At 40.2% G+C, this 27,051-nt stretch overlaps 1 protein-coding gene across 5 annotated transcripts in view; it reads right to left on the bottom strand.

Annotated features, from left to right (window-relative positions):
• The window catches only part of lap (phosphatidylinositol-binding clathrin assembly protein lap), a 92,384-nt gene that overhangs the window by 52,071 nt on the left and 13,262 nt on the right, over nucleotides 1–27,051 (bottom strand). For all 5 annotated transcript variants that reach the window (XM_022075420.2, XM_022075423.2, XM_022075421.2 and 2 more), the window contains exon 2: nucleotides 2,312–2,454. In XM_022075420.2, the coding sequence (XP_021931112.1) occupies nucleotides 2,312–2,454 (143 nt within the window). The remainder of the gene's footprint in view (nucleotides 1–2,311; nucleotides 2,455–27,051) is intronic.

The raw sequence follows: 27,051 nt of genomic DNA, 5'->3' as shown, positions 1-27,051 counted from the left end.
AATTTGGGAGTGTAGGATGACATTGCTGCTCGCAAACGATCGTCAAGATGGGCATCAGTAAGTCGAGATCTGTGGATGGTTGAACAGCCTTCATTATTCAGTATAACCTCTTTCCGTTAACAACGCAGGCACCCAAAAAAAGCCATGGCGCCCATGGGGACCACTGCTCTAAGTCATTAATCCATATTCACAATGCCACCTACATTTTCATGCATGTTCAGAAAAACAGGCACAGGAATTGAGGCAATGCAACTTGTTGGGCAGGAGAAACTATACAATGCAGCATGAGTAAGCTACGGTGAAAGGTGCACAGCATGTTGTGTTCAGAGGAACTGAATCCGTTATGCGCAATGTCGTGCCCAACATGATTTCAATCTAGATGCATCCATGCATAAATAAATTCTGCTGTGAGACAGACCACTGACAGAAATGGAAACTCTAGTGCCACAGATTGCAAAATATGTGAGGTGGGTCATACATGAGATAGCTGAACATATGCAAACTGCAACCATCAGTAGCCCATGCAAATCAATCAGAACGGTGATTTTGGAATTGCAACTTCGCCATTCAACTTTATGTGACAATGGCCACATGCATACAAGATCCAATTATATCAGCACATCATGTCAACTTATCATCAACTCAGGGCCAAATCTGAGATGCTCTCATGCACTGATAGGAACAATTTTATCTGGATATTGTCGGCTTCTCAGCCAAGGCAACCTCACTTGTGACGTAAAGCCAAAAAGCACAGCTGCCACATATGGGAGCATAAGAACTCTCATACTGTGCTAGAACATGAAACAGACACAATGAAAATGAATGTTAGATGTAGACTGATGAAAGACCATGTCATTGATCACTTCTTCCATAAGGCAACAGTGACTGGAAACGTGAACCTGGTCATGATTGAGAATTCTGCTGTTGGACCAATTCACCATGGATCAACATTTAAACATGATGGTACATCCTCATATCATCACAATGAGTTCCACAGAGTTCTGTCAATGGCATATTACAATCTGGATTATCAGACAAATTCCAAAACCCAGTAATCCATACACTTTCTTGAAATGAATACTTCCCATCTGGTGGACTGAAAGTTGGTGGTCTCCCAGGTCAGCAGACCTCAACCCACTACACTTTTTTTGTGGGAATTCATGATAATGTTGTGTACCAAAGACTGAAATATTTGAAGAAAGTGAGAGAAAGCATCCCCACTTAATGGTACCCGCACCTTGTCGTGGTGGTGGGGATTGAGTACCTCAGTGACCCCAAGAGCTATGTTGGCGGTAGCCTCCCTAGCCAGATTGGTCGAGGGGGAGAGGTCAGACTAAGACAGCTGGTCCTCCAGGTTGGGGGTTAGTCGCAAGGCTAACAACCTTGCACCACAAAAAGGAAGATGTTTCGAAACCTCGATCAAAGCCTTGGACAGACGGACTCCGAATGGAAGAGGAGAATTGAGGAGGCCATGGACCGAACACAGACCGGAGAGCCATAGAAGAAGAAGAAGAAGAAGAAGAAGAGAGAAAGCATCACAAATGCAGTAGCACAGATCATCCATAATGTGCTGGAAAATAGATGTGAGAAACTGAATATTACTGTAACACCTGACAAGCAACAAGGGATATAAAATATTGTAAACTTTAAGGGTTCTGTCACCATTCACGCACTTTGTACCCTCATGAAACCATAAATCTCCTCAGATTTATTCTTTCTTTCTTGACACTTCCAGCCAAGATATTCTGTATAAATTGAAATAATGTCATGTGAAGTTAATAACAGGAGAAAAGCAAGGAATTCCATACATTCGCAATATGATCATCCTGCCATTTCTGCTTAGTCTTCCAAGTGATCACCTCCTTTCAGGTTCTCCTATTAAAATTCTGATACATTCTTCATTTCTCCCTTGTGTGCTAATTAATCTACAACATGACAATTATAAGTCACTGACAAATAATGTCATGGTATATAATACAGTCAATCAGCATAAGATAGTAATGCAATTAAAGTAAAATATTTGAAGGAATGTAGTAAAAGATGACAGTGATTTCAAAACATGTTGTAATGAAATTACAGACACCTAATCTCTGACATTTATTATACTGTACTCATGAAACAATATAAAATTAATAAGAAATAATCCATAAATGAAGAAAAAAAGAAAATAGGTGTTAATACAAACCATATCTCAAGTTATCTGAAATCTACAGCAAACAAAAGTGCATAAGTAAATCATGTTTTAGGAAGGAACTCTTAACGCAAATTTCAACCACACCTAAAATCTACGTATGCAGCAAGAAATACTTACTTCATTACCATAACACAGCATATGATGAACTGTAATTAGAGCTTTGAAGACAACCACCCAGTTTGTGTTCTGTGATCTCTCAATAAGTAGATTAGCCAATTGTGGAATCGACACATTTGGCTCATTTGTACAGTGGATTAAATCTGAAAAGTTAAAAAAAAACATTTCACCCTTCACACATTAAAAGACTTGGATTAAAAATTCATAAATTACACCTCATTACAGCTACTACTGTTAATTTTATTTATATAATGTTACAAAATTGAAGACAATATTCTTATTTCCCTTCTTCTTTCTAAGACGCTGCCATCTCAGTCTCATAGAAACTAACTAACATTTCAGTAGCAAGCATTTCTGAAATATCAGTTAATTTCTATGGCGCAACATCCCAGAAGACAGCGATCTTCATACAAGCTACCATCAGAGCCTGAATCTCAAAACTAAAGTAGTTTACTAAAATTCTGGTAAGGATATTCAATTGTTACAGTGCTATGACTTGGTTTTTTTTATACAAATTTGATAATTACATCATCTTCCGGTACATGCAAGTCTGTAATGTACCATCCTGGTGTGTTACGCTGAATTCTTGGTTTTTCTGTATGTCACTTTTTACATACTTTGTTCACTGTCTGTTCACTGTCTGTTCACTTGAATGACATGTTTCGAATCAACTTGGTCATTGTCAGGTTCAAGACCCTACTGCAACGTCATTGCACTGAGGATTTCCTCCCTAACGTCCAGAAATAATGACAGAACTATATTAAAACATTCTTTTATTTTAGTACAGTCACTTAAAAGTTACAGTGTTAAAGTGATAAAAAAAATGTTTTTAAAATCTTTTTAGTACACTGAGATGCACCAAACTGTGTTAAGAGCAGTTTACAAAATATTTTTATAATCATTCCAGCATTTTAACTCTTATGCGACTTAATTAAAATAAAAATATATTTTAATATACAGTTTTATCATTATTTCTTGACATCAGGAAGGAGATCCTTAGGGCAATGACAAATAAGCACTAGAAGTTATTCTGACTATATTAAACACCAAAAAATATAATAAACCAAAGTTTCACAGCAATGACAAATTAAGTTGTACATATACCACCTACATCCAAACGAAGTTTCACGTATAATTATCTCCAGATTATCAGTTATTGCCATTGGCATCAAACTGAAAGGACAAAATGAATGCCATCTGACCAACACGTTACATATTCTAGAAACAAACTGTGAGAATGAGTATTTTTTGATATCCATAACATACAAACTTCAGAGCCCCGTATTAAGTGGCGCTACCATCACAAGGTCGCATTGCGCCATATTAGTACTATCGATACTAAGGAATGAATCATGAATGTGGGCTAGCCTCTAGTAGCATGAACTTTGCAAAGTGCGAGTGTCATAAAACAGCATTTAGGGCCAGTTGTTAGCTACCTAGAACTGAAGCCACAGAAATATCACACTGAATAAATACGCTGATATCCCAATCTCGAGCTCTTTGCTAACGCTTCGCCTCATAAGACTTGCATAGAAGCCAGATGCCCGAGGCCTATAAATTCCACTCTCAACACGGGCTTTCTAAGACAGGAACAACAGAGACCAGTCTGTCTAGTTCTGCTGGTTATCTTCGTCCTAGGACTCACTATAATTGGGATAAACATGGGACAACATGCAAATCTTTGTATTTATTTCTTTGTCGTTCCGTCCAAACGTCCACCTTTCTTTCTTTAGCATCATTCAGGGCAAAATAAATGCCGAGGTGGATATTTTGTCAAAATATGACGAAGTACACAATGAGGATCGTCACGTACGATATCAAGACGACTGCATCAGGGTACGGGTAAACAGTAAACACCCATATTAAATTTGTGGTTCTCACGGCGGTGGCTGCTTCAATTACTGGCCAGCTGAGAAACTACCAAGTTTGATGACGGCCATGCGCGATGCAGTTAAAGTCGGCGCATTAGTTTTTGGCCGGTGGAGAAGCTAGCGCAGCTGGCGGACGGGCCTACTCTGTGTATCTGAGGTGGTATAAAAAAAATACGGTCAGTGTATTTCTTTTGTTTGGGCGTTCAGTCCGAGACTCGCTCCTAGCCTTCCCCTTGAAAATTCCACTGGCCAAAAACTACTGCGCCGACTATACCTCAGAGCCACGTCGGTTTAGAAATTACAACATACAATGAGTTTGTAACGTTCTATTACATTCAACGGCTTTGATGCATCTCTAACAATTCTTTACTTTCAAAGAGTAGTTTCATTCTAAAATCAAGATTATGACCTGTCACGTGTTTTTAACCATTCATATCAACAAGTCCATGAACAATTTTCATCTACAACAACCACAACGAGGCTCTGCGAGTTCCGTTATACTAATTCGCGTACAGCCATGGCTAGGAATAATACGCTTGAAAAGAATTCGAAATCACTTATGCTGAAAACAAACGAATTAATGAATGTTCATCATCACGAAATAAAAATGGCTGACGAGCGAAACACAGAAGGAAAGGTAGTACTGTACTGTAGCGTAGTGTAGTGCAGAATGGCATGGTATAATGTAGTATGGTATGGTGGTGTTCCGCAACCTTTCTCACCCGTGGCACACCCTGATTTATCAAAGACAGATAACGCCACAAAACGTAGTCTTACGAAAAGAGAGTACATGGGCACACACATTTATCTAAAAAGAAAAATACTTGCCCCACGAAAATGCAGGGATATGAAAACAGAACATTATACATTTTGGCTGAATCTGTCGATGATGAAAGGTAAGAAATGTCTTTTTCGAACTCCCATTACACGCCATGCAGGCGCTTGGAGAGGAGAGAAGGTAAGGCTCCTACTCGTTCATAATCTTAGCACTAGATGGGGTCAGTGGTAATCGTCACGGCCCGGCAGCGTTGTGTAGCACAGTACAGTATAGTAGTGGTATTCAACCTGGCGTACGCGTACCCCCGGGGGTACGCGAAGACATCTTAGGGGGTACGTGAAATTAAAAAAAATATTATTTTATGATAAACACTGAATAATCAGTAATGTAATTTACTTAATTTATTTTAGATGAAGATTTTATACTGTTTATAACTTGAATTATACACCAACAACTTTGGGGGTACAAAGTTGAAGAGAAATTATATCTGGGAGTACGCCAAGACATCTTAGGGGTATGTGAAATTTAAAAAAAAAATATTATTTTATGATAAACACTGAATAATCAGTAATGTAATTTATTTAATTTATTTTAGATGTAGATTATATACTACGTATAACTTGAATTATACACCAACAATTTTGGGGGTACAAAGTTGAAGAGAAATTATATCTGGGGGTACGCGAACAAAAAAAGGTTGGTAGAATAGTACTCCAGCAGGAAAAACTAGCTGAAATTGAAGGAGTATGTTTTCTTTCGAATCTTCATTCGTACTCCCTTTTTCCATTCTGCTATCCGTTTCATATCTTTTGTCTCTTTCCCTCCTGTTTCCATATTCCTTTCCCATGCCTGTCATTTCAAAAAATTTCGTCTCCCATATTAGAAGCAGTTCTAAAAGCAGGCTAATGGTAGAAGTACTTCCGAAATGAACATTTTACCAACCAGCGTAATTACTGATAACTTTTACGCCTGTGAACGCAAATACAAACTGGGAACACAAACTAACGTGTATAATAATAACAGATTTTAATCTTAACTATAACTATACACGAACTGCTGTGCCCAACAGCTGTTCAAAATTAGCATTCTGTGAATGGAACGGAAGTCTCAAATAGCAAAAGTTTCAAAATAAAAAAAAAAACTGTTCAAAACAAGTCAACCTTAATTAGGCCGATATCGACATTCTGTCATGACATTTATGGCATATTACTGGCCCAAGTTTCGAAGGTAAGCATACTGATAAAACCTGAATTTATACATGCTTCCGGAAATTAAACTCTCGGGCAACTGCAAGAATATGAAGGACTTTGAAATTAAACCGTTTACTAGAAATAATTTTACACTGCAGCTATAGTCGGCGCAGTAGTTTTTGGCCGGTGGAGAAGCTAGCGGAGCTGGCGGACGGGCCTAGTCCGTGTACCTGAGGTGGCACGGTCAGTGCATTTCTTTTGTTTGGGCGTTCAGTCCGAGACTCGCTCCTAGCCTTCCCCTTGAAAATTCCACCGGCCAAAAACCACTGCGCCGACTATAGTATAAAACTTCACTCACACGTGAAGTTCGTAATTTTTCTGTTTTAACACAATCAGCAGCTTGTTAATGTGGCTAAATTAATCGCCTCACATATTCTTGTGAATCAGAAAGCTCTGGGTTCTATCCAGTCTAATACACGACGAAAGCCCCAGGATAACAGAACAACAAATCCAAGTGCTGTGGCTATAGAACCCTACAGAAACATAACACTGTGTGAGGGGCGGATCCCGCATTTATCCAACAAAATAATCGACAAGCCATCGAGCCAGGCGCGATTTCATAGAGCGTGGCCCATCATTTATACACAGTAACCATCGTTAGCACAATCATCACCACCAAATCATGAACTCAGATCACCAGGAAGTCCCGTTTCGGCCTCACGTCTTCTACTATCCACAATGTCGTCGTCTTGTTCAACGGCGTTCTACTGTTTTGGCAGACTGCCTGCCGTCTTCCATTCGGTGGGCGTGTCCAAGCATATTATTTCTACACCATCAAAACTGCCATCAGTGTTACTGCGGGGAAATTCGACACTTGCTTAATGTATCATCATTTCTTGCCTAAAAATTTGATACGTATCGTTGAATATCATAACCCCTAAGTTCAAGAACATTTTTATGTACAGCATTATCTACAGGGATTAGTTTAAAAGCTATTAGTCAGAATTTTACCCATATAAAATATCGGTTGGGCCCATCTTCCACCTCAGCTTAGTTGCACCCCAAATTTGTCAAATTCTCAAATACCACGGCAAAATTCGAAAATTAATTATTCACGCCGTAGGTGTAAGAATATGTTTGAATGAAAATCTATACTTACAGACTTTTATGGTGACTTAACACAAGATATATTAACCTTTTGTGGTCCCTTTTAAATACCACTAGGGCTCTCTGCTGGTCTATTTAAATGCCACTAAGCTACGTAAATTGAACTGGTTTGACTTTCTGGTACTTGTGGGTTATCGGGACACATCGCTTTAAAAAATAGGTTAGGTTAGGTTAGTGTGTGTGGATAAATGACATATACTTGAAAGTTATTATATTTTATTTCAATAAATGACAACTAACCTAACCTAACTTAACCTATTTTTAAAGCGATGTGTCCCGATAACCCACAAGTACCGATTTTCTTTTATGACTTGCATAAAAAAAGGAAGAAACTTTGCTAAATATGGCGAAAATATATTCTGAGAGGATGACAGTTCCTTTTGTTTGATTACTGACGGTGTGAAATATTTTTCACGGACTGTACCACTGTCGCTTTAGAGACTTGTAGTTTAATCTTGCTTTTAAGTTTACGTCGTTCGGTAGAGAATAAATCAAGACCAAGTCGGTAGATAAGTCTTTGGCGACGTCTAAACATATCTTATTGCATGCTGATATACGATGTATAAGCATTGGATTTCATTATTCTCTGAGTAAGCTTTCTTTCGCCCTGACTGTGTTCGAGAGTTCAAGACTAAGTTCAGCACAGTAAATTTGAAACAGAACGCGAAGTGTAAACGATGAAGCCACTTCACATAAAGAATGCTTGATAAGAAGATGAATAAATATGAATCAGTGGTTGATTGTTCAATGCGCCAAAAATAATTTAAAAAAATATAATCTCCTACTATTAAGATAGGATATTTTTTTATAACTTTATCAGATATAAAATACTTCTGTTGCAAGTAAATATGGCATCTACACACCCGATGGTATTCCTTCACTATGTGATGTATAACAAAACACTTGGTATGAAGTCCTGGCTTTTTTAGACACGTGTCAGAATAAATAAGGTTCACAAAGTCTTACCAGGAAAACTAGGATAGAACTAGTGGGAAAAAGAAGGCTTGAATGATATGACGACAGTTTGCCAGCCTCAGTTTGACTCCAGATCACGTAAAAAATTTCGTAAAATACATGGACTCGGTCCGACACAGGACCGCAAAGGATTAATTATTCTTCAGACTGAAAATCTTGTACATTCTTACGAAAATTAAATAAAAAACAAGCTCTTTATAACAATGTTAATGGGACAGGCGTATAACGATGTTTTTATTTAAAAATAAACTGTGAGCCGGTCGACTGTTTGCAAGTCTCCATTTTGGCCTCTAGAGCAGTGGTATTCAATCTGGGGTACGCGTACCCCCGGGGGTACGCGAAGACATCTTGGGGGGTACGTGAAATTTAAAAAAATATATTATTTTATGATAAACACTGATTAATCAGTAATGTAATTTATTTAATTTATTTTAAATGTAGATTATATACTATGTATAATTTGAAGTATACACCAATTTTGGGGGTACAAAGTTGAAGTGAAATTATATCTGGGGGTACGCGAACAAAAAAGGTTGATTACCACTGCTCTAGAGCAGTGGTTCTCTGCCGTAGAAACCTTCCAAGAGTGCAGCAAAAATTTAAATACCCTACTTTGTACATTTTTATTGCTATTAAAATGTGCTTTTTCGTTTACTCAACTAACTCCATATTATTCATTTCACTGCTACGATGGCTTACGGAACCCGAATGTTCATCACCGAAGTAACCAAAGCCCTCCACCGGACCCTGTCCTGGGCCAACAAAATCCAGTCTCCTTCAACTCCTATCTCCCATAGATCACGCTTGATACTATCCTCCCATCTACGTCTAGGTCTCCCCAGCTGCCTCTTCCCCTCAGGCTTCCCAACCAATACCCGGTGCACACCTCTTGTCCCATCCATGCGCTCTACATGCCCAGCCCATCTCATTCTTCTCGACTTGATCACCCTGACAATATCAGGGGAGGAGTACAAATTTTTAAGCTCATCTTTATGCAGTTTTCTCCAGACCACATCGACTTGTCTCCTAGGCCCAAATATCCTCCTCAAACACCTGCAATCTGTGTTCCTCCCTCTGAGTGAGAGACCATGTTTCGCACCCATACAAAAAACAGGCAAAATTATCGTTTTATATACTTTAATTTTCAGGCTCTTGGAGATCAGACGGGAAAAGTCTGCCAACTGTTTCCTTAATAAAACAGCAACGATACGTAATGCGACACGCGCGCTACAAAATGCTGAATGTGTCCAAGGTGCCATCAGTGGGGCGGGGGGTTTAAAAACCATAGGAACTAATCAACTTTCAGCATTTATTATCATCCTTTATGCCACAGAAATTTGGACGGAAACGTAGTGAAACAGAAACTGACATCGATCCGCGGAAACAAAATTTTAACGACATACTACAGGATGCAACTATTTTCAGCCAGTAAATAAATGAATACATTTTATATTTCCTTGGAATAGACACTTGATTTGATACATTCGCATGCGATATAATGAGCACGTAACTGTGTACTGCTGTTGTAAGTTACCATGGTAACGGTGCTGTTAAAGTTTCCGACGTTACATCATAACGATTATGCGACTATAACTATCTGTCTGATACCGTTGCCATGGTAATCCTCTTAAGGTTTTCTTGGCCGAATGATCTGCATCACTCATGTTTCATATAACTTAAGTCTTGACGTTCTTTGAAATAAATTTGGTTTTACATCAGTGGTATTCAACCTTTTTTGTTCGCGTACCCCCAGATATAATTTCTCTTCAACTTTGTACCCCCAAAGTTGTTGGTGTACAATTCAAGTTATACGTAGTATATAATCTACATCTAAAATAAATTAAATAAATTACATTACTGATTATTCAGTGTTTATCATAAAATAATATTTTTCTTTTTAAATTTCACGTAACCCCTAAGATGTATTCGCGTACCCCAGGTTGAATACCACTGGTTTACAGGTCCCAGTAATTTGCTACCAACACAGCAATGTCGCCGTGGCTTTGGGTCAAATCGGTACAGAACTATTAAAAAAAAAAGTAGTCGAGAAGATCGAGACATGATAGAACCACCCAGGAGGAACGGCGACCTTGCACCACAAGTTCGACAATCAAGTTAGTCAGAGGCAACAAGTAGCACAGGGTGTTTAACAAACTGTAGTATACATTTTCCACCTCTTCCTTGCGATGTCTGCATACCACATTTGCGTCATGTTCAATTCCTGTCGATACAAACATATCGTTGTAAAAATGATCGATATCACTGCGCACAGTCATAACTCATCTTTCGTCGATATCTGGGTCAGAACAGAAAGACAACGATCCAAATTCCAAATCCGCGAAAACCTAAAACCCATTTCCTTGTGCTTTGCTAAACACAAACAAAGATGTTGGTTAACAAATACAAATTTTAGACACCAATTAGACCTAAATATCATGCCATACACCAAACGTTCGTACCAAGAGACCCAATGAAACACAAAACGTGTAAGCTTACTGGGTCGATACAAACCAAAATCAAATTCGCTCACAACTCCCAGTGCAGAATTCCGATACCGAATCCGTTCCGCAATTTCGGATATAAAACACGAGGACAAAATGATAAATCATGAATGCAGCCTTTAGTAAATTACTCAGTGTCTCCAAGTTCTACTCACGTTTCATAATCACATTATCATCTCATCCGACAATGATACAGCGTTGTTAAATAACCTAAAAGAAAGCAAATAGTCCTATACATGTTTAATACGTGCATACGAGGTGCGATCGGAAGGTTTCCAGACTGCGCGTATAAAAACCCGTACACTTATCTCAGGTATTAAATTCATCCATCACCCTCGAAGTAGTTCCCCTGGGAATGAACACAACGATCCCAGCGCCGCTGCCAAGCCTGGAAGCATCCCTGGAAATCTTTCTTTGTCAGCCTGTCAAGCACCATCTGCGATTCTGCCTGAATCTCTTGCCAAAGACTCGCCAAAACGGCTACGGAAACCTATGAAATGCTAAAGCAAGCATTTGGGGAGTCCGCAATGGGTCGTGCACAAACTTTTGTGTGGCATTCACGTTTTAAAAATGGCCGAACCTCTGTCGATGATGACGAGCGTTCTGGACTACCATCTTCGAGCACAACGCCCGAAAATGTTACGAAGATTCGGCAGGCCATTCACGAAGATCGACGTCGTACCATCAACGACTTGTGCGACATTGTTGGGATAGGCTATGGGACCTGTCAGCTAATTCTAAAGGAAGAACTCCACATGCGACGCATCCTGTCTGAGGACCAGAAGCAGAATCGACTTCTCGTTTGTCAGGAGCTCAAAGATCTTGCAAGAACCGACCCCAACTTCCTTTCTAAGCTCCGTGTGACTTCTTCCTCTTCCCAAAGATGAAAATTCAGCTAAAGGGAAGGAGATTTGAGGCGATAGAAGAGATTCAGGCAGAATCGCAGATGGTGCTTGACAGGCTGACAAAGAAAGATTTCCAGGGATGCTTCCAGGCTTGGCAGCGGCGCTGAGATCGTTGTGTTCACTCCCAGGGGAACTACTTCGAGGGTGATGGATGAATTTAATACCTGAGATAAGTGTACGGGTTTTTATACGCGCAGTCTTTAAACTTTCCGATCGCACCTCGTAAAGGCATTTGAATAAATCCTTTTGAGAGTGTGGCAAAGTCTAAATATTTGGAAAGAAACTTAACAGACCATAATTACATTCAAGACGAAATTATGAAGAGAACAATGCAATTCAGAATCTTCAGTCTTCCCGTACGATATTTAATAACGCAAAGACTTTGATTTTGCAAGTTTCGTAAGGGTGTGAAACCTGGTCTCTCAGATCGAGGGTGTTTGAGGACAAGGCGCGTAGGAGAAAATATGGACCCCCAAGATGGATAAAATAATGAAATATTGGAGAAAATTACATAATGAGGAGCTCCAAATGTGAGCTATTCACTAAACATTAATACGGTGATAAAATCAATGAATATAAGATGAGGGGGGGGGGGGAGAGAGACGGAATATGATAAATGCGTACAAAATTTATATTGGAAAATCTGATGGGAAGAGACCACTACGAAAGTCTAGGCGCAGATGGTGGAACGATATTAAAATATTAAGAAAATGAGCTTTAGGGGGATAGATTGGATTCATCTGGCTAATGATAGAGACCGGTGTCGAGCTGTTATAAAGGCGATAATGAACCTTCGTGTTCCATAAAATAAGTCGATATTTCCTGTCCAGCTAAGCGTACTATTTAGCTTCTTAAGAAGGATTCTGTTCTACGTAGTTATAAACTACACATTTTCCTCAGCGCTGTTCGTCCTTCTTAAGCCTTCGCAAGAAATGGCGGATGAGCTGAGCACCCATCAATTTCTTGAGCGAACCAACAAAATGGAAGTTCTGGAAGTGAAGTCTGGACTACAAGGAGGGGTTTGAAGTTCTCTCCGGCCCGGATTCAGTACGTTTCGCCTGGCCTGAGGTAACTCCGAACTTCGTTGACCCTGAGGTAACTCCGAACTTCGTTGACCCTGAGGTAACTCCGAACTTCGTTGACCCTGAGGTAACTCTGAACTTCGTTGACCCTGAGGTAACTCCGAACTTCGTTGACCCTGAGATAACTCAGAACTTCGTTGACCGTTACAAATACACAGCTGAGGTAAAGATCAGGGCGGGAGGGAGTCTCTTCCCCTCTTGATTTGATGTAGCCAAGATCGTAAATATTTTGCGACCAGTACAAGAACCAATTCTGGAGGACTGGCGAGGACAAAAGGAGTAACAAAAAGGGACAGACAGTGACGAACGCTCCGTGGCGCCAGACAACTGAAACGTTTCGCTTTTTAACACAACAGCGGCACATTATTCGAACATCTTCGCATTGTGGAGCGACTGTAACGGAATTTAATAATGCTGATTTTTAATTCGTGAATATAAAGTTTTGACGGTCCCTTACAAACAATGCGGACATCCGCAGGTATCACTACATCTCTGTTTTAAACATGTTTCGCTCCGATTAAGTTACGTTCGATTTAAGAGCAGAACTCGTGTAGGTCTTCGGGCGAACTTCCCGTTGTGGCTGTCCGGTCTTCAGCAAAACTAAAATAAGTCTTCAAATTTACTACAAAGAAATTGTTCAGTCGTTCTCGAGCTGTGATAGTTGGACAGACGGACGTACAGGCATGGTTGACGAATGTAATGCGCGCATTTTGGCAATTTCTCATCGCGAATTCACCAGAAACCACAAAGTCTTTCAAAAACATTAAATGTCCCCACAAAGTGTCGTCCTTACCATAGACGAAAACACTGAACTAACACGCGGCCGATATTTTCAATTGTTCTAAATAGAAAAGGATGGAAAATAAATAAGGAGCTATTTATACGAAAACGTTACTCCAAGAGATGAAATTACGAAAGAAATAATCCCCTCTGAACATCGACCAGTCTTTCCATATAAAATATCATCGGGGGTGGGGGACTGATAACAAGGTCAGGAACGGAAATCTCGTACAGTGTACGCTGCTCTCAAGAAACAACGTCCAAAAATCGATGAATCACGAAGGTTTCACTTTAGAACAGCGGTGATACGGAACATTTTATATTCTTCGGCTGTTTCTTACTATACCGCTGGAATGCCAAATTCAGAAGCGAAAAAAAGCAGCTGTGGCCCACTTAAAACACGTGCCAACCCGATATTCGCATGTAGGCTCCAGATTATTAAGTTACTTACGTCAAAATTTTATACAGCGTCCTACGAATCCGGAAAACCCCCCCGAAGAAACAAATAATAAATAATAACAGTTTAAACCTCCGTCCGTCCGGAATTTGAAGTGGTTACCTTCCGGATGTCACCACTGGGAACCGTCTCGATTGATCGACTTTCATGTGACATGCCTTTGGCGTTTGCAAGGGCCCGCTGGTCTGACAATCGGGCCTCGGCTTGACCTAGCCAGAGGGCCGGACCTCGAAGCACAGATATTTGGGCCCGGGTTATTCGTAGTTACGCTCATCTTGGGTTCGTGACCCTGTGGGGCTCCGGAAACAAACCCCACAGACATGATTTTCTCGGGAATTTTCGTGACCATTCCTCTCAGAAATAGACCGACATAACACCTCACAAACTTATCAGCTGGTGCCTCTGTGTCGTCACCTAAAAGATAAAACGACCCCAGATGTTTTTACCGACATTAAATAACTTATTCAAAGATTAAGGCCTCTATAAATTATAATTATTATTATTAGTGTTCTGTCTGACGACAGGTCCATATGAACGGGATCCTTCCATCCTTTTCTCGGACTGGGACCTGTTCATATACGTTCTTGGCAGATGATCCAGAAGTGGTTTGCCATTGCCTTCTTCTGTGTGTGAATGGAGTAATTGTTGGGATGCCCCGGAGGAAAACTCCGTGTTGCCTAGACCACGGCCTTGCCCAACACAAGTTATAAATTCGGGCACCGCCGGGAATCGAACCCGAGACCCCAGGATTACAAGGCCAGCGTTCTAACCGCTAGACCACCTCATCTTATTATTATTTAGTGTTCTGTCTGAGGACAGGTCCATATGAACAGGATCCTTCCATCCTTTTCTCGGACTGGGACCTGTTCATATACGTTCTTGGCAGATGATCCAGAAGTGGTTTGCCATTGCCTTCTTCTGTGTGTGAATGGAATAATTGTTGGGATGCCACGGAGGAAAACTCCGTGTTGCCTAGACCACGGCCTTGCCCAACACAAGTTATAAATTCGGGCACCGCCGGGAATCGAACCCGAGACCCCAGGATTACAAGGCCAGCGTTCTAACCGCTAGACCACCGTGGCTGCTCTATCGAGATTAAAAAAATATAATTTAAATTAAATAAAAATAAAATAGCACAGGTCCAATAGTCTGTGAAAATTGTTCGTTTGATCCTTCCAGTGGTAGCAAAAGGAAATTGGGTAAGAAATATATCTTGATTGAAATGAGGACGAAGATGGCTGTCTTCTGGCAAAAGTTTACCAACGTTTCAAAGATCCTTGCTGCCTCCGTCAGCCATCTTCGTCCTCACCGCTGTGAGAACCTCAAATCCTATTCAAATAACTGCACTGATCCGGCCCTTTTAAGAGCCATCAAAGTATGGAAGGAAGGACGGAGAAAAAACTCTTTCCCGACTCTCGCTTTCCCTTTAAGCTTACCACCATTTCAGACATCCCACCACGAAAGATATTTGCCACGAGCGAGTGAAAACACGAAAGCAAAGTGGAAGATACTATGGACACCTTTCAGAGGGTGCCAGAATCCATGTACGAGGCGCGTCCCAAAAGTCAGTTTCCCACTCGTCCCACAGCTAGCAAACCTTATATTGCGCGAAGCGACTGTGCGTACGTGATAGAGCAATGACGTAGCATGGCGCATGCACTAACGGCACTTCCCGCGTTCTCACAGTAGCATCGTTGCAGCTGTTGAAGATGGAGGTTCTTATTCCAGCTCCCGCCGACTGTGAAGTGCGGTCAGTGATAACGCTAGGCCGCACACGGCTGGACGGACAGCAAGTCTCCTGCAGGAGTTCAGCTGGGAGGTGTTTAATCATTCACCCTACAGCCCGGACCTCGCTCCCAGTGATTTCCATCTTTTCCTACACCTCAAGAAATTCCTGTCCGGTCAGCGTCAGCGTTTTGAGAATGACAGAGAGGCGGAGATGGTTGTCACACAGTGGTTCCAATCCCAGGCGGCAGACTTCTACGACACAGGTATTCAAAAGTTGGTCCCACGGTATGACAAATGTCTCAATTCCGGTGGCGAATATGTTGAAAAATAGCTGGACACTTGCTGTATCTGTTGCAATAAATATTTCCATGAAATTGTGTTTTGTTTCTGTAAACGGCCCCAGGGAAACGTACTTTGAGGACGCGCCTCGTACAAAAGATGAACAGTTTTGGAGACGAAACATGCCGTCAGGTATTCTCAAATCTAGCGTTCAGTTTAGTACATACAAAAGTATATATAAAAAACAGGTATTACGCTGTGCAGGGCCACAAACACTCCCCCTCTCGTTTAACTTTACCTCTTGACTGATAAACGACTATATATGATATAAACGTAGATTAGCTATGTCAAATCACGCATTCCCGCATTCCTACATGCAATTGAACCAATTTCTGATTACCTCTTTAAACACAGGCTCGTTTATCTACAGTAAACACAGAAGATCACGGGTTCTCAACCCACGATGCGATATGTTTTGTGCGGCCTGCGCGGATTTTTTAAAAATTTATTACGCTATATAATAAAAAAAAACATTTGCCGCCAAAATTCAATAAACAGGTGTCCATATACTAGCTATAACAAATACGAAACAGTTATATACTATAAAATAGTCCCAAACACTCGAGCTTTTTCACATATGGTAACGGAAATTCGTACATAAGTTTTTTATGTGATAAAAATTAATAATTACGTGGCCTTCAAATCGTACGCTACTTTACGGACACTCGGTATAGTCTAATTTATGGCCAACCCATCGGAACGCAAATCGATATACGAAGATAAAAACGATACGCGGTCCTGGGTCTTAAAAACGCTAAGAACTCAAAGATTTAAGAGTGCAGAGATAAATATTTTAACCTACGAGACAAAAGATATTAATAGGATGATACGGAAAACTGCATGTACCTAATTAAGACCATCATAATTTGTAATATCAAGATCAGTAAGACCTTATCGAGGCTGAGTTGAGTGTGATGGACTCTGGACAGGTCAGATGAAATCACGATTTTATACGTTTAGAAACAGAGGAGGCCTACGCACGTCCATTCCACACGCGGTTTTAACAAGGCGTGTAAAATGAGTGCTTAATATTAACGTGAGTTTCGTCTGTCTTTCAAAATTTTTCTTCTCAAAAACTCAACGTTTTCAGATAAAATTTTGTTTTGCAAGGCATTTATAGTTTTATTTTCATTCGAATTGTCAAGTATAACTCAGATTACTTTTACGAGGCACAAATTTTCTCAAATTTCTCGTAAAAAAAAAAATTGGTACCTAATATAACGCAGTGGAACCTCTTTTAACCGACCTATATTGAGGGGGGGGGGGCACAGGTCGGATAAGCCGCTAAGTCCGATAAGCGAGGCGAAGGGGTTTATGGTCATGGATATTACAAAGTAAGTTGAAGACAGCAAAGTTGAAACAAAAACATGTAAGTCATTGTTATAAATACTGAAATATACACAGATACAGTACAGATTTTACTTGGCAGATGATACAGGCATTTTGCAAGCACAAGCCAGTGGCAAATGAGTCACTCAGGAGCGCTGTTCGAGGAATTCCCTGTATTAAAATAGGGAATTTATCAGTTATTCTGAGTTGCTGTCAATCATATGAAATTGATGTTCAGGTGTGATTCTGCTGATGTCAGTAGATTTGCTTGCTATATTGTCCTGAAAGGGAATGAGTAGGGGTTCAGCTTCTACAGAACCAGCAGGTTCGAGGAAGCTGTGTATTTTCAGCTGGGTTCATTTTTAATAATATCAATTCTCTAAATGTCCTGAAGTGTTCATAACAATCAGCAAAACCTGGGTTTAAGTTCTGATCAATGAACTGTATGGTCAATTGAATAAAAATTTTCTTGGATATTATCCATCGTCTAGTAAATATAAAACGTAAAACGACGTTTCGGAGATGGGACTCTATCTCCGTCTTCAGGTTCCTACACAGTTGGGCCCACTAGATAGAGCTAATCCCTATCTCCGTCGAATAAAAATTTCCTTGGATATTATCCATCGTCTAGTAAATATAAAACGTAAAACGACGTTTCGGAGATGGGACTCTATCTCCGTCTTCAGGTTCCTACACAGTTGGGTCCACTAGATAGAGCTAATCCCTATCTCCGTCGAATAAAAATTTCCTTGGATATTATCCATCGTCTAGTAAATATAAAACGTAAAACGACGTTTCGGAGATGGGACTCTATCCCATCTCCGGTCCGGAGATAGGGATTAGCTCTATCTAGTGGGCCCAACTGTGTAGGAACCTGAAGACGGAGATAGATTCCCATCTCCGAAACGTCGTTTTACGTTTTATATTTACTAGACGATGGATAATATCCAAGAAAATTTTTATTCAATTGACTCTTCACCATCGTTAAGAAGTTTTAGATTTGAACTGTATGGTAACCATCAACATATTTCCTCACAGCTGATAATTTTGTAGGCGTTTTCTTCGTCATTACATTCGTCATCATCAGCTTCAGCTTATGCCTTGATCCATGGGCTGAATTAAGGAGGTTGTGTTTGGATTCAATGCAAGGCACTCGACTTTGCCATCTTTGCCAGAAATCTTGTGCATGTCTGAATGTGATAGAGCATTATCAAGAAGCTTTGACATCCTCAGGAGCTATTTTCAGGACCTCAATCTGATAGCAATGAATTTCAGGCTCTGCATACTTGAAAAAACCAGTCACTGGTTATTTCTTGTGTGAACCGAAAATTTTTCGAATTGTAGTAGTGAACGGAGATAGCTTATGCATAATGTCTTTTATATTTCCCTACAATCACTGATTTATACTACATAGAAGGGCTGAAGTTCTTTCTTTGCGTACTTTACGCCCTGAAGTTGTGCCCTCATGCTTTAACACCCTAGTGTTTTCACGGAGGGAACGATAAAAAACGCCTGTCTCTTCAGCAATATACAAATGACTTAATATCAGACCAGAAATTTTCATAATTTCTATCAGTTTTTGCCTGAGAGGTTCGATGTTTCCAGTGTCGACACTTAATGCTTCACCATAAATTCGCTGATTTCTCATGCCTTATCTGTTCCTAAATTGCCAGGGCCATCCACTACTTGCGCTAAAGTTTTCGGTTTTTTTTAGGTTCTTGGCCAAGCGTTCAACACCTCGCGTGGCCACGCCACTCGATCGCTGTTGAGCATAAAACTTGTAAACTGCTTTATCTAAATTCACCGAAGCTGGCATTTTTAATGTTTTCCAAGATGTCTCTTCCCTGCCCCTGTATAAACATCGAATTTCATGGCAAATTTCCTTATAGACTCCTCATTCTTCTTCATATCCTTTACTGTAGTTAACACCGATGACACCAGATTCAGCCTTCTCATTAACCTTCAATAAATCAGCTTTCGAAAGCACAACACGTTTTCTTTTCACCTCGCCACCCAACATGCACACCGACGCACAGTTTTACATCATACGACATACACAGCACGGACTGAACACACACGTGTTGGCGGGATCGTCGCTCGTACCACGTGGGTCTCGCTTTACCGACTCTCTCCGGTAAAAACCGATCGCAACCGATCTGATTGAAATTCGGCCGGTTAATACGTAAGTCGGATAATCGAGGGTCGGTTAACAGAGGTTTCACTGTCTGTACACTGCCTTAAAAACCAACAACTTAAATTTTAATACATTTCTCAATATGAGGTAAATGGAACAATATCAAACGAACAGTTTGCGCCTTTGTGGTTGCAGTTTGAATACGTGTAATTTACAAGTGCATTATACTTGTGACTAGGCACTGCAGTGCTGCTGTTTACTGCTCGATAGTCCTCGGTTCGTTAAGAACTTATGTAAAGTTGTCCCTGGTACTTAACTTAAGCACCACGCCAACAGACGTGTATATAAGGGGAGAGTGGAGCATAGCTACACGCATTTTTAATTACAGCGCGACCAACGGATGCAAAACCCTAGAAACTATCTGTGGGGACACCAGCCTTCGGGAATAATCATTTCCCCTTCTGCTAAGCCATCCACCTCTCTCACTCTTCTCCTGCCGGGCCAAGATGCAGGTTACACTGTTGTCGAATTAACGGATACGGCGTAAAATATGAGCGCGATCTGGCAACTACGCTTACCCCGGCAATATCTTACTGGAGGAGGGTATTGGAGAGATTCCCCAAGATGTCAAGACGAAACAAGAGCTCTGAGCCCCACCATAGGTTATACTATAGTACAGTGGTGTTCAACCTGGGGTCTTCGCGTACCCCCGGGGGTACGCGAAGACATCTTAGGGGGTACGTGAAATTTAAAAAAAATATATATATTATTTTATGATAAACACTGAATAATCAGTAATGTAATTTATTTAATTTATTTTAGATGTAGATTATATACTACGTATAACTTGAATTATACACCAACATCTTTGGGGGTACAAAGTTGAAGAGAAATTATGTCAAAAGCAGTTAACCAATTATAACATCGTGACGTCATTACTCTACACCAGTGGTATTCAACCTGGGGTACGCGAAGACATCTTAGGGGGTACGTGAAATTTTAAAAAAATATATATATTTTATGATAAACACTGAATAATCAGTAATGTAATTTATTTAATTTATTTTAGATGTAGATTATATACTACGTATAACTTGAATTATACACCAACAACTTTGGGGGTACAAAGTTGAAGAGAAATTATATCTGGGGGTACGCGAAGACATCTTAGGGGGTACGTGAAATTTAAAAAAATATATATATTTTATGATAAACACTGAATAATCAGTAATGTAATTTATTTAATTTATTTTAGATGTAGATTTTATACTATGTATAACTTGAATTATACACCAACAATTTTGGGGGTACAAAGTTGAAGAGAAATTATATCTGGGGGTACGCGAAGACATCTTAGGGGGTACGTGAAATTTAAAAAAAAATTATTTAATGATAAACACTGAGTAATCAGTAATGTAATTTATTTAATTTATTTTAGATGTAGATTATATACTACGTATAACTTGAATTATATACCAACAACTTTGGGGGTACAAAGTTGAAGAGAAATTATATCTGGGGGTACGCGAAGACATCTTAGGGGGTACGTGAAATTTAAAAAAAAATTATTTAATGATAAACACTGAATAATCAGTAATGTAATTTATTTAATTTATTTTAGATGTAGATTATATACTGTGTATAATTTGAATTATATACCAACAACTTTGGGGGTACAAAGTTGAAGAGAAATTATGTCTGGGGGTACGCGAACAAAAAAGGTTGAATACCACTGCTATAGTATACAGAGATGAGCGTTCATCTTCACGCCACGACCGCCTTATCTCCGAGCAAAGGAGCCCTGTAGCCTCAGGAGAGGCTGGGAGAGCCCCAGAGTCGGTCTGGAAGGAATAAAGAGAGAGGAAAATCCAAATGGAAAACGAACCACGTCGTCCAATACGTAGCCTAGTCACTAAAACGACAGCTATGAAAATTTTATCTCCACAAATTTTATATGAAGACTGGTAAGATATAAACATCGCAAAGAATGATTCGAGAAATCGTACGAAGGCGGCCTACTCTTGCAAAGCGTAGGACATGACACGTACAAATCAAGAGACGATTCTGAGTTGCTTATATACTCTATTTTAGGCACGAATCATGTGCTGAATTCTCAACAGTCCTAACAGTACGTCATATTAACTGCATGAAGTCTTATCGCATGTGGTACCATAGCTGATTGCTCACATCCACCCACCACAACTAATGCACATTTATCTGCAATCAGCACAGCATCCTTACAGAAGGAAACAGATCACACAAGATACATTCATCACCACCACCGTATTACCATGTACTGCAGAGCACTGGTTCTCGGAGCGTAATTAGAGCGAACTTACTTACATACGGTTATTTATTTATTTAGTGTTCTGTCTGACGACAGGTTCATATGAACAGGATCCTTCCATCCTTTTCTCGGACTGGGACCTGTTCATATACGTTCTTGGCAGATGATCCAAAAGTGGTTTGCCATTGCCTTCTTCTGTGTGTGAATGGAGTAATTGTTGGGATGCCACGGAGGAAAACTCCGTGTTGCCTAGACCACGGCCTTGCCCAACACAAGTTATAAATTCGGGCACCGCCGGGAATCGAATCCGAGACCCCAGGATTACAAGGCCAGCGTTCTAACCACTAGACCACCGTGGCTATTTACATACGGTACTCACGTAAAAGTCTGACGGATGGCTAAAATCGGCAAGCAGAATTTAATTTACGTCATTAAGTGGTCCTCAGAATTGAATAAAGGCTTGCGAAATTCAATTTATTAAGAATTTTATCGAAGAGGTTAAAAATATAGATCTGAAGGTTCAATTAGTCATTCATAGGTAGTAAAGCTAATGTGTATAATATAAATGCCACACACATACAGGCTACTCGACTGAACAATCAAAACATGTCGTCAACATTTAATAAAAGGTCTGACACACAGATTTATGATAGTGGATCAATCCATTTCGGGCATATTAAACGCGGAGGAGTTGGGATGACGAAATTGTTTGTTTTTAAATTTACTTTAACGCATATAAAAACGGACTTTGAACCGGAAGACAGTAACGGATGATGGCTGAAACAGAAAACGCAACACGGCAACTGTTGGATAATACCAGTGAAAAATCTTATCTACTCCAAAGCATCGAAGTAGGCGAGCCTTCAAATGTGTCTTGTGTGTTCGTAGCGTTAAGCAAGCTACAATGTGTTGTAGTAAGAAATGGAAATTTACGTGCAAAATTTCATTAATTTAAATTTTTAAACTGACACACATCTCATGCTTTGGAGCAACGATATTCTAGAACAATGAAATTTCAAAACGAAATTTTAAACAATCATGGCAGCTGTTTATCCCCTAAAAAAAACCTTGCCGTCAATCATAAAAATGTTGCACGTTCTAAACACAATTTCAAATGATTTGGAATTTAGGGATTTACTTCGTCCATGGTGTGGCTACGCTAACACACTGCGACCTTGGACCAGTTCCGTTCATCGATCAGCAGCACTCTTCTCTTAAATTAGGTCGCGCTCTCCATAAAACCCTGTACGGGATTAAATACCTCGTCTGCTGTGTGGATTTTGAAATATACACACATGGATATGCCTTCTTTAATGTTATTTTCGAATACAACGACCAAGAAGCAACATGCAGATCGTTCAAGTAAAAACAAAAAACAAAAAAACAAACAAACAACAACAACAACAACAACAACAACACACCTTGTGTTCAAAGTCCAGACACTGCCATGTACATTGCAATTTATCCGAGTTCTCAAATACGGCTGCTCCAACAGTCTTACGTGATACTCCAAATTCTAAATGAGTTCTTAACCTACGCGAGACTAGAAATGGCGACCTACCGAATACAAATCACACATTTTCGAGTTGTGTCAACGTCTATGGCATAAATACTGGCATTTCATTTGTTTTAAAAAGGAAGGCCGAAAGCAGATTTCCTTCATACTTGGCCTACGCTGTTAATAAGCGAGCACTAAATGTTAGGACTCACGAACAAACTCTGAACGCAACAAAGCGAGTGCGCCAAAATTGTTACGCTACGTGTACCTTAGGGACCAGATTAGCGTGTTCTTGGCGCGGGGGTGAGGAGCAAGGTGATAAGCACTGCGCGCGCACCTCCCGGCTCTTTCTATCCGTTCCAAAAACATTTCCGTGTTTAAAATCGCAGTATGCTTCAGTTGCTGTTGAACAATGGAGCAGAGCGGACAGTCAATTCTTTGGAAACCGCTATCACGCTACCTGGCCGTTCAGTGCCGAGTGTACCTGTCTACAGCACCAGGGAACTCAGTTAGCAAGCAATCTGGTCGGTACAGTAGTACATTTGTTTCACACGCTGCTAAGTCTGACGTCTCTCTTTTGAAGTATTCGATTCCTCACAGCCTCTTTCTGGAAGCCAATTCTCTGCTTTACTGCTCATCAGCGCCTGTCCGTTCAACCAATGACCGATTCATATTCAGCAATGTCATCTTTTGAATTTAATTTGTTCATCGCCCGCAGCGCTGTGACCCCTTCAAGTCTCTTTTACGTCATCTTGCCATCTACTTGCCTGCCCCTACATTTCTGTCAATCCACGATTCCGTTATTGGATTTCAAGGCACGGCGGAGTTGTGCGGCGTTATCCGCATACACCGTGCCTTATTTGACGACATTGTATCAACTGCAAATGCTGGCACATTTAGTGTCGAAAGGGACTGAAGAAAGAATTAGGGAGTTTGAATTTATTTAAAATGGCTTAAGAGCGACTGTGGTCAAGTTCAAGGTTCCATAGCGAACTGAGGAAACCTACGATAAAGTATCCGTCACTACAGTCGGATTCCAGGACAGAACTCAGACCTATAGAAAATCAATGACGAGTGTAAGTTATGTCCATGATGATGTGAACACTTGGCACAGCAAGGTCCGTTGCTTCGTGATATAACGGTACGCTAATAACAGCGGGGCACGTGTTACATTTTAAGTGCACGCCAGAATGAAACGTACCGAAACGCCGGATTCACTAAGAAAAACTGCTATGTCCCGCTAGCAGTCCCGGCAACTATTTCCGATTTTTTGTGCAACTGAAACGAGGTATCGTCTATTTGTGTAGTGGCTTTCAATGGTACACGTGGGGGCAGTTATTCCTTTCCAGACGCTTCGGTAGCCGTGAGACTTCAGCAGAATAAATTTTTTTCATCTGCTGGAGATGCAGATTTGGAATTGCGCAGATCCCAGGACTCTGACACCCATCTGTAAATAGGGACTCTAAAATACTTGACTTTAGAAATGTTTACTAATGTAAATAAAAAAATTCTGCTTTCCGGAAGAACAGACTGACGGCACTGAACAGAATACTTGACGTCCGCGAGTTGACTACATTCTACTGTTTCAATTCTTTTGTGCTGCACTGTTGCAAGTCTTAAGCTTTCTTCGTCGCATTTCTTATTTACACAATGGAATACAAAGTAGACGAAGAAACTACACCTTCTATCTATATTTTAGTCTACATTACATAATAACAAGCTTCGAAAATATATTTCGTACCGAAAAACACACAATATCCTCATGCGTCCTTTCCAACGTGAATTTATTGGTATTAAATCCGGCTTGTTCTATAGTTACCACTTTGACCACCAGATAGCAGCACCTCAACATCCACCTCACGACTTTCCTCATACGTAATTTTGTTTTCACCGCTCGTAGAATGTTCAAAGTACGACTATGAGATTGTGCAGAATAGCATAACCTCCATATCAAATTTCATCCAAATCCGTCCAGTGGTACTCGAATCGAATGGACAGACGGACGGACTCAACCACTCACGCTGCAAGTTTGTGATTGTAAAACTTTTCTTATAACGTGTGCTGTTCCTAGTATGACTGCTTTTCGTAAAGTCAAACGTTTTCGTGGTATTACATTCGGATATTTTTTACCATTCTCTTAAACTTCCTGTGGCTCCAATAATTATCGATATCACATAAATTATTATTAAAATTAATAATTGAATTAAATTATTATTAGGGGAGCCCAGGACAGAACGGGAAACTTCATCTTTGGAGGCACGTGGAATGGACAATAACAAAAACAAACACACGGAGAAACCTTGTGTGGATTTATTGTCTAATTGAAATTTATAATTAGTTATTAGTTCGCAAGAGTTAGTTTTTTAAATATTAATTTGTTTACAAAAATGTAACTTTCCCCATTTTGCCCCCTACCCGGGGCAAGAAGGGGTATGATTGATATACAGGGTGTCCATAAATTATTCACCCCCATTATAAGTCTTAATAAATTCGTTATTTTACGAGCTATCATAAAACGGTTTGCTGTAATTAATAACACAACTGAAGACATTTTTATTTTAATTAAGTAGCCTGCCACAGTTAGGTCAATACTTCGAGAAACCATAATTCGGTAAACTTCCACGAGTCCCATTAGTAGCATGAAGAACATTAAGGCGATAGATGATTTTGTTCCAAACAGTAAGAAGCATGTCTTGCGTTTTAAATCTACTTAGGCCTAACTCAGACGACACACATGTGCACCTCTTAATCATCGTGACTTTCAACATCTGCACATGAGTTATGGGCCCATTTCAAGCAAGACGAATGCCAGATCAACCCTTCAATAGACTGCAAATAGACATCGCCACATTACAGGCACTCATCTTGATCCTTCTCTACGTTCACTCGGGGCAAAACGGGGTACCCCATTCTACCCCGAGTATACTCTTTCAAATTAGGATTGTCCCACCAAAAATGACATCGTGAAAATTAATAAAAATATTGTGTTTAAGACTTTCAAGAAAACACCCTGTAACATGCGTCATTCAACAAAGTGGATATGAACAATGAATAGGTTTTACCTTCAATGAAGTTGATAAAAATGTATAAAATTAAGGAGCAAAATCCAGCAACGGTGATTATTTCATTAAATGTAATCACAAGATGGCGCTTACTGACACAACGTGTCCCTGTGCTGTAAGCTAACGAAATTTCACCCGGTCCCGATATTGCAGACGAAATAAAACCGATACCCCGTTCTGCCCCCGGCTTCTCTATGTGCTGTTTTCATTATAAGATATTAGCATTTGCTTTGAAAACAGCGAAAAGCCGCTCAAAGTAAGTCCTCTAACGCTTTCTACAGCTAAAATTATACCAGTCTGAGTCAGAGATACCACCAGAACGATTACAGTAATCACGACCAGCGGACTCGACAGTGATATCGGGTGCTGGTTACAGCAACGGAAATGGGGGGCTTCACGCACAGAAACAGTCGTTACTGAGACCAGCGGAGCACGCGTCTTTCAACTACAGAATCTGCCCCTTTCCATACTTCACTGAACTTATGTTCATTCACCGCAGATACAAACTATGATCGCATCACAGCTAGAACACTTCAGAGATCCCGTAAATGTTTCCTCCTGTATTTCGTTAAACATTAATTGTGTCAATTGTGCATTTCAAATTAGAATTTATAACTTGTGTTGGGTAAGGCCGTGGTCTAGGCAACACGGAGTTTT

This window comes from Zootermopsis nevadensis, unplaced genomic scaffold (assembly GCF_977971745.1).
Source record: "Zootermopsis nevadensis isolate Lab colony 2312 unplaced genomic scaffold, Znev_1.0 Znev_ptg000016l, whole genome shotgun sequence".
Taxonomy (NCBI): domain Eukaryota; kingdom Metazoa; phylum Arthropoda; class Insecta; order Blattodea; family Termopsidae; genus Zootermopsis; species Zootermopsis nevadensis.
Note: the sequence above shows the minus strand (reverse complement) of the source record. Positions and strands in the feature narration are given on the sequence as shown.